The following is a 14,490-nucleotide window of genomic DNA, read 5'->3' on the forward strand; positions in this document are numbered from 1 at the left end:
GTAGTGTGGGGCCTAACAGGAAACTAATGAAATTCAAGATTCCCCAAAACCCCTTTAAGCTGTGAAGATGCTCTGAAGGGTGAGAGTGGAGGGTTATTTCCTTTCTCTCCTTCTCTTCCAGATATGTGAGGCAGAATACGAGGCAGCGCGCTGCCTTTGTTCTGCTGCTGTCTCAGCAGGGAAACACATCTCTGTTCAGAGTGCAGCTGCAGCCGGCCTCTTTTCTCTCTCTCTCCCCCTCCTCCCCCGGTTCCACCAGGCCGCGCTTGCGCACTGGCTCCTCTGTGCGCTCTACTGTTTGCATTGTGTCTGAACTGCCGGCGAGCTTTAAAAATATTATACCCACCGCGGCAATGTCGGGCAGGTCGGTCCGAGCTGAGACACGGAGCAGGGCGAAAGATGACATCAAGAGGGTTATGGCCGCTATTGAGAAAGTACGAAAATGGTAAGAGAAAGAGGATGAAAGACTCTGCTTCGTTATCTAACAGGAGAAAGGCTTGCTTGTTGGGGGAGGAGAGGGAAAGAACGAGACGGAAAGAGGGATGAAATAGAGAGATAAAGGGTAGTTTTTGAACGGGCTTTTCGGCAGATGTACCGGCGGCTCAGGTGCACCGGAGCCGCCTCGGCAGGCTGTAGCCTCCCCACCGGTCGCCCTCTCCGCTCGCGCGGGGACACACTACATGTAGCCGGTGATTTTCCGTTGGTTTTAACGGCAAAGGGTTGAACCCAGAAGCCATTTCGATGCAGTCACATGAAGCCATTGCTGCCTGCCACCGAGCTGCTCGCGCAGGCGGCGGTTTTCGGAGCGCAACGACCGAAGAGTCTGGACCTGGAAACAATTTGACGACGGCGCTCTGGAGTTGGAGCAGTTTTGTCCGTCTGGAGTTTTAAATTAAGCGCTTTGAGTCGCCCTTTAGGTCTGATAGAGAACTAGGCTCGGTGGGGGTTGGGAGAGGGAAGTAGCTGCTGGGCTCTGAACACGTCAGTCTGCTCGCCTTTTTACACCTAAATCACATTTTGTTCACATCAAACCTCCAGATAACACGCGTTAGTTTCCAGGATGAGAGTTTTATCAGTTTGGAGTCGCGACTCTGCCTGCTTGGTGATTAACCAAAAGTCCACACAAAGCCAGAAAGTTAGATTGTCGCATAACTTTTTTCATATTTTCACTTTTAACATGATGAAGATCAACACAAAAGACACAAGTTTATACCTTTATATTGTTTTATTTTATCAGGCTTTTTGATGTTATTTATAAACATTTTCGTTTGGTTGATCTAAAGAGTGACTTTGTTCAGTTAAACAGTTATCCACGGAAGTAATGCACATTGAATTTTATTTTTATTTTAAACATTAAATGGTAATTTTGTTGAATTGTATTTTTTTTTCGCCCATTCTTATCTGAAGCAGACTTAATTGATAGTTCATTATTAGTTAATGGATACTAACTTTGCAAATGTTAAAAATTTCACTTTTTACATTAATTTATTTTGCAATAAAGGTAAACAGAAGTTGGAACAGGGATGTCCAAACTGTCCTTTCTGCCCACAAACATTCTTTTATTAATCAATTTATGTTAAATATGATGCAGTTATTAAATGTTTTTTTCATTCTCACTCAAAATAGGCCAAATACTCAAAAAAAAAAAAAAGAACTTAATGTGAACAGCGTGCTGGAGATAAAATTCCAACATTCTAGAATTGCATATTAGGGCCACACAAAATCAGTGTGAGGGCCACAAATGCCCCCTGTGGCTCTGGACCCATTCTACTGTGCTGTGGTCTATCGTCCACCTGGTCCAAACAGTTCTTTCCTTCAGGAGTTTAGTGACTTTCTATCCTCCACTGTGAAGCTGTCCAGACTGGTGATTGTTGGTAACTTTAACATACACGTTGATGATCCCTTTGATCACTTTGCCATGAATTTCGCCAGCCTCATGGACTCCTTTAGCTTTACCCAGCATGTTTCTGGCCCCACACACACCTGGGGACACACTCTGGACCTTGTTTTTATCCTGTAGCCGGTGTTTGTCTGAGGACGTTTATATTTCTGATCACTATTGCATTTTCTTTAACTTGTCCGTTTCTGCGTCCCCACCTCCTGCTCGCCATCTGGTTAGTTCTCGTTTTCTTAATGAGAGCACAGCTAGCAATTTTTCTGCTGCTTTTGATCCACCCTGTTCTTCTGATAATGACCCAGATTCCTGAACTTCTCAGTTTAACGAGCACTGCCTCTCCATTCTGGACAATATCTGTCCTGTCAGAACCAGATCAGTTCCTGCAGTGAACCCTACTCCCTGGTTTAATGACAGCCTTCGCAGCCTAAAGCGCCAATGCAGAAAAACTGAGCGCTTGTGGAAGAAAACCCATCTCCACGTCCATCTGCTGCACCTAAAGGATCTTCTGACATCCTTTAACTCTGCAGTCAGAGACGCTAGGGTTTCCTATTTTTCCCACCTGGTGTCCCAGAGCAAAAGGGAACCCCAAGGTGCTGTTTAACACCATCAGCAGCATTGTCTGTCCTGCCGGTGTCGGTACAAGATCTGCTCGGGTGCAAAATTGGCTCGGGGTCCGTCGACTGCCGATGACGTCTAAGTAGTTGATTGGCTGAACATGAACCTTACGGAATTACGCAATCATGTTATGTTGGTCCAGGCAAATCTTTCTGTTGGAAAGGTGGACAACTTTTACAAAGAAATCCATCATTACCTCTTTGAAAATACACTCTAGAGCTGCATGTATATTAGGGCTGAACGATTAACTGCATGTGCAATTAAATTGCGATGTGACAAAAGGAGATTTTCTAATCGCAAAGGCTGCAATTTGGCAGCGAGTGGTTAACGCAATGCTAATATACATGGAAAAACCCATAGGAATGCTAATGCTAATATCGCCGATTACATTATTACAAATTATGAATTAGAAACGTGCCAAATGATTACATTTGGAGTCTAATAGAAAGTAAAACTACCATCAATCAAATAAGTACAGACAGGTATTTTAGTAAAGCCAGAAAACTTTTAACTCCAGAGTTTTGGCTAGCATCTATGAGCGTAACTATACGCATGGACAAGACGTCAAAAACTCTAAACACAAAATACTTCAATAAACAGGACACACTTCTTTCCTGCCAATACAATTTCACAGGTGTTGCTAATACCTATGATCCTTCAAGGGATGTGCTCAAAGAGGAGTTCAACATTATGAATAAAATATAGTGTCTTATTTTACAAATACCATTATAAACACAAACTTACGTCTTAAGAAACGTTATTTTAATAACGAAACTGCTAAATTCTTTCCAACAGTATAGATGTGTAGTTCATTTTGGCCGAGTGGGTTTGCCGTACTTTGACGTCATCGGCAGTCGAAGGACCCCGAGCCGATCTTGCACCCGAGCAGATCCTGTACCGACACCGGGAGCTTTCTTCAGCTGAATGAAGATAAGACTGAGATCCTCATCTGTGCCCCAGACAAGCTGGTTTCCAAAGTCAGAGACTCTCTTGGTCAGCTTGGTTCTCACACCAAACCCCCCGTCAGGAACCTTGGTGTGACCTTTGACCCAGCTCTCACCTGGATTCTCATGTCAGTTCTCTTGTTCTCTCTTCCTTCTTCCATCTCAGGAACATTGCTAAGCTGAGTCCCATTCTGTCCCGCTCTGAATTTGAGACAGTTGCCCCTTCTTTCCACCGGAGCTGTCAGCAGCACGTTACTGCAGCAGCACGTCATAGCTGCTGATAGGAACCGCTGTGGTCAACAGAACCTTTTCCACTGGAGCCGTCAGCAGCGCGAGTCGGCCGCGTCTCAGGAGCAGCATGTCGCGGCCTTTACGCGCCGGTTCTATTTTCTACGCGCAACGCCTCTGAAACGGGTCAAGTTCGACATTTTTGAGGAAGGAAAGACAGGAAATCGGACGCGGAAACGGAGCGAAGCTCCCGAGATTTTCAGAATAAAGAAACATACTGCCTTCTGGTTGCTTTACTTTAAAAAAAAGTTACTAACTGTGCGGCCCGTGAGAAGTTATCACCTAGCTAGCGGTCTCCTTTGTTTTTCAGGCCTTATTGGCGATTATAAAACAGACAGAACATAAAACACAAACCTTTTGGAGCCATGTTGTAGTTTTCTCCTGCTTGTTGTTGTGTTTACTGACAAAGTCACTCGTGTGACTTCGTGCTGTGTCGGTGACAGCGGCTCCCCTGCTGCTTCGCATCTCGTGGGAAGGGCCAAGCAGCAGTTTACGCGAGCAAGACGTGCTGCTGCAGTAACGTGCTGCTGACGGCTCCGGTGGAAAGAAGGGGTTATTCACACCTTCATTTCCTCACGCTTAGACTACTGTAACTCTCTTTTCACGGGTCTGAATAGAACCTCCCTGAACCGTCTGCAGGTGGTTCAGAATGCCTGTGCTCCGCTTCTGACCAAGTCCTCCAAACACATCCACATCACCCCGCTTCTCCTCCAGCTTCACTGGCTGCCAGTCAACTTCAGGGTTCATTTCAAGATCCTGGTTCTGGTCTATAGGGCCTTACATGGACAAGCACCATCATACATTGGTGATCTTTTTAGTCCCTACACCCCCAGCAGGTCCCTGAGGTCCAGTGATCAAAGCCTTCTGGTTGTGCAGCTCCAGGCTAAAGACCAAAGGTGACAGATCATTTGCTGCTGTGCCCCCCAGACTCTGGATGGAACTCTCTCCCCTTGAGCCTGAGATCAGTGGACTCAGTGGTCTCCTTTAAAAAGCAGCTGAATACTCACCTGTTCAAAGTGGCTTTTGTATGACATTCTTCACATTCCACCTCAGGATCCACTGATTTCCCTCTTTCCTATTCACTCTCTCTCTTTTTTTTACATTTTTAATCACAATTGTCTATTTTTTGCTCATTTTAAATATATTTTAAAACATTTTCTAAATTTTTTTATATTTTTACTTTTTTTTGTGAAGTGCTTCATGATTTTTATCTTGAGAGGCGCTATAGAAAAGATCTTTTCTTCTTCTTCTCTCTTTGGATAAGTCTTGGCGGAAAAGTTTTCTACATAATTTTCACTTTTCATTCTTTTTAAAAATGGTTTAAACATATTAACTTGTTATCCGTTACTAACAGTCCTCTATAATCAGCTATAATAATAATAATAATAATAATAATAATAACAACAACAACAACAACTAACCCTGAAACTGCCGTAAAAGCATGAATTGATTCTGGCACTTGAGTGAAAGCATACAAATATACAAGAAATATAATAATAATAATATTAAACCATAAAGTAAAATATCAATATTTTTTGGAGTGTGAAATATTTTTTTTTGTATCCTGTCTGGCTGTGAAGCAAACAGAATTGATGTCTGAATGCTGGTAACAAGCCTTACAGATTTACTCTCAGGTGGAGCACCAAAGCTTCTGCTTTTAATGCCACGCCTGATACTTAAAACTTTATTGTTATTGTTTTTTAAATGCTTTGTAATTCTAACCAGACGCGGAGACAGAGGTGAAAGAGAAAGCAAGAGACAAAAGATGGTTTATTGTTTATTCATTGTTTATTTCTTTAGGAGATGCTTTTTATCCAAAGCGACTTACAATTTATAACCTATAGGGCATGTTGTGATCTGTGGGAGAAACCGGAGTACCCGGAGGAAACCCACGCATGCATGGGGAGAACATGCAACTCCACGCAGAAAGGCCGCAGCCGAGCCGAGTTTCGAACCTGCAACCTTCGTGCTGCGAGGCAACAGTGCTAACCACTGTGCCACCATGCAGATGGTGGTGTTGTGGGGGTCCACAAAAATAAACAATCAGTGATGAACAAGGGTCTGCTTCTAGACCTGCAGAAAGCTATCACTGCGTCAACTTGATGAAGAATCATAAAATCAACATAGTTTTACTGAACAATCATATGATAATAAATCACAGTGCATTTAGTGCCAACCACAGCCTTAAGACCTGTGTTGAACGTGCCCAAGTCCATACTTACGAGAGCACCATGTGAGCACCTGTGTGTGTACACACACTTGTATATGTAAGGTTTCTCTATAGGAGCGTCCAATAGAAAGTGTGAGGGGTGTGGATTTTTAAACAGCTTGTTTGGTTTACACTGGCAAAAGTGCTGGTTTTCATAATCTAATTATAAAAGTCATAATATTAACCTATTAAATTTCTGCTGCTTCTACCTGCGACATCTGGACAATATGGACGTAGATCACTTTCATAGCAGCAAAGTAGATGCTGGAAGATGACATCATCATGTCAGTGGGTTCGTTTGGGTTCGAATCATGCTGGTGCATGGGAGGGTAACTTTTCTCGTAGGCATAAAGTTAGTAAGAAAATAATTATTACCCAATTATGAAGTTACAGAAAAATATCATGTCTCAGAATAAATATAAACAAAACAATGATCCTGTAATGCTGGAAACATTAAATATGTTCTATTTATTTTCAAGTTATCATTTACTAATAGTTATAATTTATGCATATTTTATTCAACAATCAGACCTAGACCTGTTAATTTACTGACTCAAATTACTCTTTCTTTAAATAAGTAAATCAACACTAACTTTTTTAATTCATACCGTGTCCCTGTGTGATTTTGTGAGGGTATTAATGTCTCAGGAGTTCCTCCCCATCTCTCTTCTGGAGCTCCTGGGTTTTCTGGGTTCAGGTGTTTGACCTCAGCTCAGCTGGTGCATTTTTTTTTCATCCACTTAGGGAGAAGAAATGGGTAACCGTTGGAGACACATCTCTTCGCATCTACAAGTGGGTGCCGGTGACGGAGCCCAAATCAGACGATGTGAGTCAATCATTAGTTTGAGGCATCATGGGGGGGTTTAAATTGACATACCATAATAGGTTTATAATGTTGAAATGATGGTTTTATGATCTCTGGGATGCAGAAAAACAAAAACAAGAAGAAAGGTAAAGATGATAAATACGGCTCAGAGTTGACGACTCCAGAGAACAGCTCCTCTCCGGGGATGATGGACATGCACGGTGGGTTTTCATGTGTCTCCTTCCACACCCAGGGTTCTTCTGTCACCCAGCTCAGACATTTAAAATTAAAGCCAAGGGTTTTCCATCAAATATGCGAAGTGAGGAGTTACTCCGGCTTGTCAGTAAACATTAATCCAAATCTGCCTCTCACTGATCAAAGAGCAAATTTAATATACCCAAGTGTTAAAGAGCAAATTGCAGGTAATTTTTTTTCTAATTCATATAAAATGCTGTCCAAAAAATACTATTTGAAAAGCTTATTGTGGATATTTCATTTTAAAATACATAGTAGTAGAGTTTTTTGGAGTAAAAAGTGGCCTTTCTCAGCAAAGCCTCTAAAAAGGCTCTATTTTCTAAATCTGAACTTCTGACATAACCAAAGGGAGTTAGAAGCTAGGCTACCTCTGCTCTGTGGAGAGTGGGTAGTTTTAGGGTAGAGAGGTCATGTTATCGAGTGAGTGTGTTTGTTTACTAGTTTTGGGCTGTTTTCATGTTGATAAACTATCGTTTGTGAAGGCTGTACCAACTCCAGCCTGTCTGGACATCGAGTCCATGGGTTTCCAGATAAGAGAAACAACTCCATGCCTGAGGGCGTTTTGTGCAGCTGAAAAGACAGACTTCTGTAGCCCACATCGGTCGGTACCGGGACAGGGAGGTCCGCACTGGGCTCAGTGGGCCAGTCGAGCGAGCTTTCTGGGTCGGAATCTGATCAGAACCGCTGCGGACCATGAGGAGAGGATCATGCATATCTTTTAAAAATACCAGCTGAACTGGCTCGCTGGTGTCTGGGTCGGATCCAGCTCACAGAAGCCTGCACGAGTTCCGGAACCGGATCACAGGCGTCTCTCTCCCTCTTTCTAAGCACTAAACTATGTTACGTGAACGGATATTAATGAGTACGAGACAGCTGACAGACGCTCATTAGTATTAATATAATATTAACTGACTGATACTATTTTATTTGTCTGCTACATGATGGTGATCTGTACAATATTGTGATGTTAGTACACAAGTTTAAGCTAGCATCGTTAACTCACCTGCTGCTAGCCTGCTGTTCTCCTCAATCTCTCTGCTTTGGCCGACGGTTTCTCCCTCTGGTTTGTCTCTGCTCTCTGGGGCGTGCAGCAAACTCATAACTTTATGGTTCTGGTCCATCATAAGTAGAATGATAAACATTTAAAGTTTCCTCTGTGTCAGAGCCCCATTAGAATTCGTAGTTTTCTCTGGATTGAGCTAACAGGACTCCCTCAGCTGACGTGACTAGTTTTGGCACACAAAAAAAAAACCTTTCTCACAAAAATGACTCTAAAATCCTAAATAATTTAAGTATTTGTAAAAAAAATGTTTAAAACGAGTTTCTATTATGTTTCTCTAAACATTGTTTCATGGGAGTCTCTAACCTGCAATTTGCTCTTTAAATTGGTCACATTTGTTTTTGCTGTCAGATATTCTACTAATATTAGATTTAGCAGTAGAGGACTGAACAGTGAAATTAATGTGTTTTTGTCTCTAAACTGAGGGTGGAACTCGAAATCCATTTGGTGCGTTTTTTCCTCCAGATGACAACAGCAACCAGAGCTCCATTGCAGACTCGTCTCCAGTGAAACAGGAAAACAGCTGTAGCACCAGCCCCGCCCCGGAGTCCAGTGCTGCGTCGCACCGTGACGGCAGCGATACCAAGACTGACCAGAGCCCGGACAGCAAGAGAGGTCAGACACACGGGTTTAAATGTGAGGCCCCGCCATACTGTCCTTGCAACACACATCCTTCTGTGGAGGTGAAGCTCAAACGATCAGATGGAGCGCAAGCTTTCTCCCAATAATGAGCACCAAGCAGACAGAGATGAAATGACCACTTCCTCTTTAATTAAAATCATCTCACAGCTGTGGCCCCAGTCACTCCCCATGGGTTTTCAACTGTCAACCTTGTTTTCTTTGTGTTGCCCTTCAGCTCCCAGAGTTCTGTCTAGCAACATGATAAACCTTCTCCACATTTAAATCCCATTTAACAGACATAAATAATGTATCTGTGTGACTAAATCCACAACTAATTGGATTAAAACACTAGAACTAAGACTTTTTATAGCCCGTATGAACCTGGTTTGATCAAATTTGAGTGTCGTTTAGCAGTTGTCTCAGGCATTAATGAGACACAAACACTTTTCAGTGACTTATTTTCTATTTTTATTCTTTTGTTTTTGAACAAAATTTTCAATGAAGGTATTGTAGCTTCTTGGAAGCTGTTTAAGCAACATTAAAAAAACTATTTTAACTCATTGGCAGCCGTTATCTGATCAGAAAGCTCCTGACTGCCAAAGTTTTTGAGCACTTTTACTGTTTTATATTGTTTTTATAGTCACAGAATATTGTGCTTTGTGACCATGTAAACACCAAAACTACCAAAACAAAGAGCTGACTCACTTGTTACATCAGGATGAATCGGTGTGTTTGTAGCTTTTTCCGGTCTTTCGCACCTCGTTGTCAGTGTGAGCTGCAGAAGCTTTCCTGGTTTGCTCCTTGCTTTAGGCATAGCAGCGCCGCAAAACGATCTCCTAATTCATTGCATTTACCAGCCGAGTGAGCTGAGGGTGAGCTGCCTTCTCAGACAGCAGGTCCATCACTTAAACATTTCCCAACAGAACCAGACTTTAAACAGAACATGTAAAACAACACCTTCAATGAAATTTGCAAACACACAAAAAAAAAAAAATCCAAATATTCAGTCCGTTACTCTTGGCAGCCCGGTTATGGCTTCACTTCCTGTGTGGCTGCTCCAAGCCTGTTCAGAGGGGGGAGGGTTATATGATCAGGAATGACATGTTCACAATGATTGAATATACTTGTTTGTTTGTTTGTTTTTTCAGGATTGTACATTTCAAAAACAATTTAAAATATTCATTTTTTGACAATACATTTAATTTATTGGTTGCCATCAATATTTGAAAAACATTTCAAGCAATATGGCAAAAATGCTCCTCAAAACCATCTCACACTGCATTCTTTACATTCAAACATTCCTCTTTCTCCCATAAATAAACATTCAGCATTTGAAATCAAACCAAAATAATTGTTATTAAAATCAAAAACATTAAGACAAAAAACAGTTAAATGTCAGGTAAAAATGACACTTTGTTTACCATAGAGGATCTTTGTCTGTAGGTATTTCTGCATATAGGTATGTACACTTAGAGGTTTGAAGGCATTTTGTTTATCTTTAATTTAACTAAAAACTGTAGAAAAATTTCTTGTAGGGTTTTTTAGCCTCCTTATTTCTTCTTTATGCTTGTTCACAAAGAGCTCTGGATCCAGTCATTTTATTTTTGGAAGAAAATAACACTGTAGGGCTGAATATTCGTTTCTAGCATCCCACTCCTGAGGTACATGAGGGCAGTGTGAGCTTCTGCCAGGCAGAACAAACCATTAAGAACACTAGAAGAGGGGGGAATAAGATTTTTAACATCTGTTTTAGGTTTTGAATTAACAAAATAATATCTGATTTGTGTAAAAAGATTGATGACAGTGACATAATACAGGACCTTAATTTAAATAGCCTTAAATTAGTGACTAAATCTTCTAGTAATGATTATCTTATAGATTAGGAGTTTAATGAAATTGTTTCTATCACATCAATTTATAATTGAAAGGCAACATGATGTGTTTTATAGTTATAAGTAATTGAAAGATGCAGTGTTGGTGGCAACTGATGGAAAATCAGATGTGAGACAGACTGAGAGCTAACAGAGTTACTATCATGCGGTAAACATGGATGATAATGAGAAAACAGAGTAACTACAAGTGGGCCTGAATTATTAATGAAAAAATAAATGTGCTTTTGGTGTTAAATAAATAAACCTGGCAACACTGCCTTTCAGAAAATAAGAGTGGTCTTCCTCCTGACACGTTTGAATGAATCTGTGAAAAACATTTACATAGTAATCATCTACTTGTTCGTTTGAAACAACAAATACTGATTTGTCTAAAGAGTGAGACTGCTGGTTTAGTTTTATCAGACAGGTTATTCAGCCTGTAAGATGTCAGGAAATAATTTAGAGTGGAAGGGTAAATCTGTGAACCCTGCAGCTCAGAATAAAACCACAGGTTGTAAAAGTCTGTTCCGTCAGATTAGGAATACTGAAGTCTATGTGTGGTAGGTGTTGTCTTGATATCAGTGTAGATCCAATGTCTCCACCTTCTGCTGTTAATGAAGGTGAAGCTTGTTTACTGCAGCTGCCACGTTGAGACTTAAGAATCAGAGTCTTATGATGCAGGTCCATCCACTCACCCAAACACAAACACGAGTTTTATGCCATATAATATTTATATGCAGCTAAACGTGTTGGAAACAGAAAAAAACAAAAAGTAGTGTGTGATATATCTGAACACCCAGGAAAAAATTAGAACTAAGGTGAGTTTAGAGTTTATACTGGAACCAGCCACTAGTTGGCGGTAGTTAGGGCTTTAGTTTCCAGGTTGTGTAAAGTAAAACCACAGCCACTACTGGAGGATAGGGACCCTAAGTCTCCTCCCGTTCCGGTCGGCTCATGGGTCCCCGGAAGACCAAACAAATGAATGCAAGTCAACGGGGCTAAAAACGCTTTTTTCCAATTGCTTCGCCTTACGTCCTGGATCGCACATATGTTGTACTGCAACTTAAATGAAAAGTAACAATGGGTGTTTCAACCACCCCGGTCACGTACTTTGAGATTTATCAGTTTGTAAAAGTTCATAATTAGCATGACCACACTCCAGCAATCGGCACGTCGCATATGTGACGTCACCACATAATCTCCTCTCCCCTAAGTAGCTTCTACGTACCAAATGGCCAGATTTATGGTGGTTCTTTCCTCCTGTGGGAATTTTGCTGAACTTACAGCCCTTTTCCCTCAGTTTTCTCCATGTCTGGTTCGATGATGTCACTTTTGTGAAGTGCATTTGTAGTCCTGGACTTATTTTCACACCAAATCTAAAATAGCATTTCTCCCTGTTCAAAAATAAGCGCGTTTTTGGTATCAGAATGTGTCTTTAAAATTCACAGACATCATATGTGAAATCCATGGCACAAAACAAGTAGATTAGAAAATAGCGTTTTTAGCCCCATTGACTTGCATTCGTTTTTTTGTTCTTCCGGGGACCCATGATCCAGAAGTAGATAGGCGTGACTTAGGCTCCCTATGAAGGGAGACAAACACCAGAAGTGAAACAAGGCTTTAGGGACCGTCTGGCTGTGAAAGTTAATACCACCTTTAGTGTAGTCTGTGTTTCCACTTTAATAGGAAACGTAAAGTTTACATAAAGTTTGGTCATTTCTTTGTCATTATTTATTGACAGTTTCAAAGCACTTATCTGGCTTGTAACATGGCTTGTTTGACTAGGATTTAGTTTATATGTAGTTTTACAGAGTTTTGATGCTTATGTTTACGATTCATAAATCCTGGAAGTTCCAACTGGTCCCAATTTTACTGAACATAGATCTGTAGCGTGCTGTCAAACAGAATGATGTCTGAGCAGATGTTTGTATGCTTTCTTAAACAAAGAGGACAGATTTCTACAGCCTGGTTTTTAATATGTGGTACCTGGCAGGCTCTGTAAGAATCTGATTTTGGTTGTATGGCAACATTTATTACATTTAATTAGATTTTCTTAATTTTTGTACATGGAAAAAGACCAGTCATATTGTGGCTCCGTTAATCCAACTGTGCAGTTACTCCACACAACCACACAGTGCCACTAGAGAGCCTAAATGAGTCAGACTGATTTGTTGCTGTGTTAAATTCCAGGTAAGAACATTTCTTTATCAGAGACCTCAGAGAGGGCACCAAGCACCAAGAGAGACAGCATGTCCTCAGGAGAGAAGGATTCTTCTAACAGCAAAGCCACTCAGGTACAAACACGTCTGTGACCACCTGAGAGGAGCAGGGACCATGTGGGCGGGGCCAGTTTCATCTGTTTAACTCTGCTTTCTAGGAACAAGGGATGGGGGTAAATGACAAATATGAGTAGTAAATTCACTTGTGTGTAAAACGTGTCTTTAGAAAGAGTAGGATAAACTTGATACAACCATCGCTTCCATCTTGCCCTACTCCACATCCTCATCCAGAGTTGAGATGCGATTCTCAGCAGAACTGAACTGAAATTTTTATAGAGACGCACCAAAGACATATAGTCCTCGAGGCATTTACAATGTGACATTGATGCTCGTCCCTTTTGACAGATTCCTGCTGTGTGTGTAATATTACTGAACCTAATTAATTCAGTCCAATGATAGACCGTCTCTAACAGCGCTGCTGACATCTAACGAGCAAAAGAATGGCACGAACAGCAGAAATAAAGGTTGATTGGGTCATCAGCTACACTTCTGTACTGAGCCTATTTAAAAACTGCATCCTCCATTTAAAACTTTCATAAACTCGTAAAAAGCAAACTTTGACCATTTGTCTTTTGAGAATATTTTTGTGAATTATCTTATCTATTAGTATTTGGGGCTCTTAAGGTTAACATGCATTAATAAATTCTAATGGTCAGTAACGCGTCGATCAAAATAAAACAAAAACATCTGTGATGCTAGCGATGTGAGTCAAAGTAAACTGGACATGTTTTTTTTTACTGTTTCTTTTCTCACCTGAGGAGTACATTTTGAATTGAGACCGACTGACAGAACAAATTCTTTCTTTGGCAGCTAACGAGTCGGGCAGCTCACTCTGTCCTTATAGGACTCATTTGTTTAGTTTTCTGGGTTACCACCGAGATGAGAACAGGAATGGACAGTGAAGTGATTTGGGGATGGGAGAGAAGTCTTGTTTTAGCAGATCTTTGCACATTTTAAAAACACGTTCATCAGTGTTAACATTCTCAGCAGCATAACTGATATTTCTGCACACATGTAAAGTACATTTACATGTTTTTGGAGCTTACCGGACTCCAGCAGCTGTGTGTTTAGCACACAGATTAAATTAAATGGAGTTACTCATCTTGATTCCACCATGCAGCCGCTTAAAGAGAAGGATGTTTTAGTTATGGATTCTGGTGAAAATCTCACACTTTGTTTCTCTTGTCTGGCTCCTAGGACCTACAGGAGGAGGCCCCGCCCAGTAAGAAAAGCAAACTGGAGTCCTCATCTCAGGACTTTGAGGAGAGCTAAAGATTTTGGGCTGAGTCATTTCTCTCCTCATCCTCCTGTGTCCCTCTCTCTGTACCTCCTTCCATTAACTCTAGGTGATTTAGGGCTAATGGACACACCGGCTCTCCTCACTCCCTTTTTATTATTATTTTTTATTCTTCTGCCAATTTTTCTCTTCCCAAACTCACAAGACCAACGAGAGAATGGCCGTCTCTCTCCCTGTACTCTCCCCCGCCACCGAGGGAGGATGGATATTACCTCTGTTCACTGCTCCCCCTCCGTGCTTCCTTACAGTCCTCCACATTACTTTGCCAAGAGAAATGCCGACCCCAGGCTGCGGTCCCCTTTGTGACCACAGGAGGCGCTGTCAACTCAGCACTGACCTGCTTCTGTGA

At 41.4% G+C, this 14,490-nt stretch overlaps 1 protein-coding gene across 2 annotated transcripts; it reads left to right on the forward strand.

Annotated features, from left to right (window-relative positions):
• The first annotated feature begins 257 nt into the window (after positions 1-257).
• bcl7a (BAF chromatin remodeling complex subunit BCL7A) lies at positions 258-14,264 on the forward strand. Of its 2 annotated transcripts, none has more exons than XM_015975755.3 (6): positions 258-445; positions 6,698-6,779; positions 6,883-6,979; positions 8,539-8,709; positions 12,756-12,859; positions 14,042-14,264. In XM_015975755.3, exons 1-6 carry the CDS (start codon positions 354-356, stop codon positions 14,114-14,116), a joined length of 621 nt encoding a protein of 206 aa, XP_015831241.1. In that variant the 5' UTR covers positions 258-353; the 3' UTR covers positions 14,117-14,264. The 2 variants fall into 2 exon arrangements, with proteins under 2 accessions (XP_015831241.1, XP_015831249.1); XM_015975763.3 differs by having other exon boundaries at positions 259-445; positions 8,539-8,688.
• The last annotated feature ends 226 nt before the right edge of the window (positions 14,265-14,490 follow it).

Source organism: Nothobranchius furzeri, chromosome 6 (genome assembly GCF_043380555.1).
Source record: "Nothobranchius furzeri strain GRZ-AD chromosome 6, NfurGRZ-RIMD1, whole genome shotgun sequence".
Classification (NCBI taxonomy): domain Eukaryota; kingdom Metazoa; phylum Chordata; class Actinopteri; order Cyprinodontiformes; family Nothobranchiidae; genus Nothobranchius; species Nothobranchius furzeri.

Bases quoted from the DNA above. Each gene is read 5' to 3' on its own strand.
- bcl7a (XM_015975755.3), top strand. From the start codon at position 354: ATGTCGGGCAGGTCGGTCCGAGCTGAGACACGGAGCAGGGCGAAAGAT. The intron at 6,780-6,882 runs GTGAGTCAATCA...TCTGGGATGCAG, and splicing joins CGGAGCCCAAATCAGACGAT to AAAAACAAAAACAAGAAGAA. The intron at 8,710-12,755 runs GTGAGGCCCCGC...GTTAAATTCCAG, and splicing joins TCAGACACACGGGTTTAAAT to GTAAGAACATTTCTTTATCA.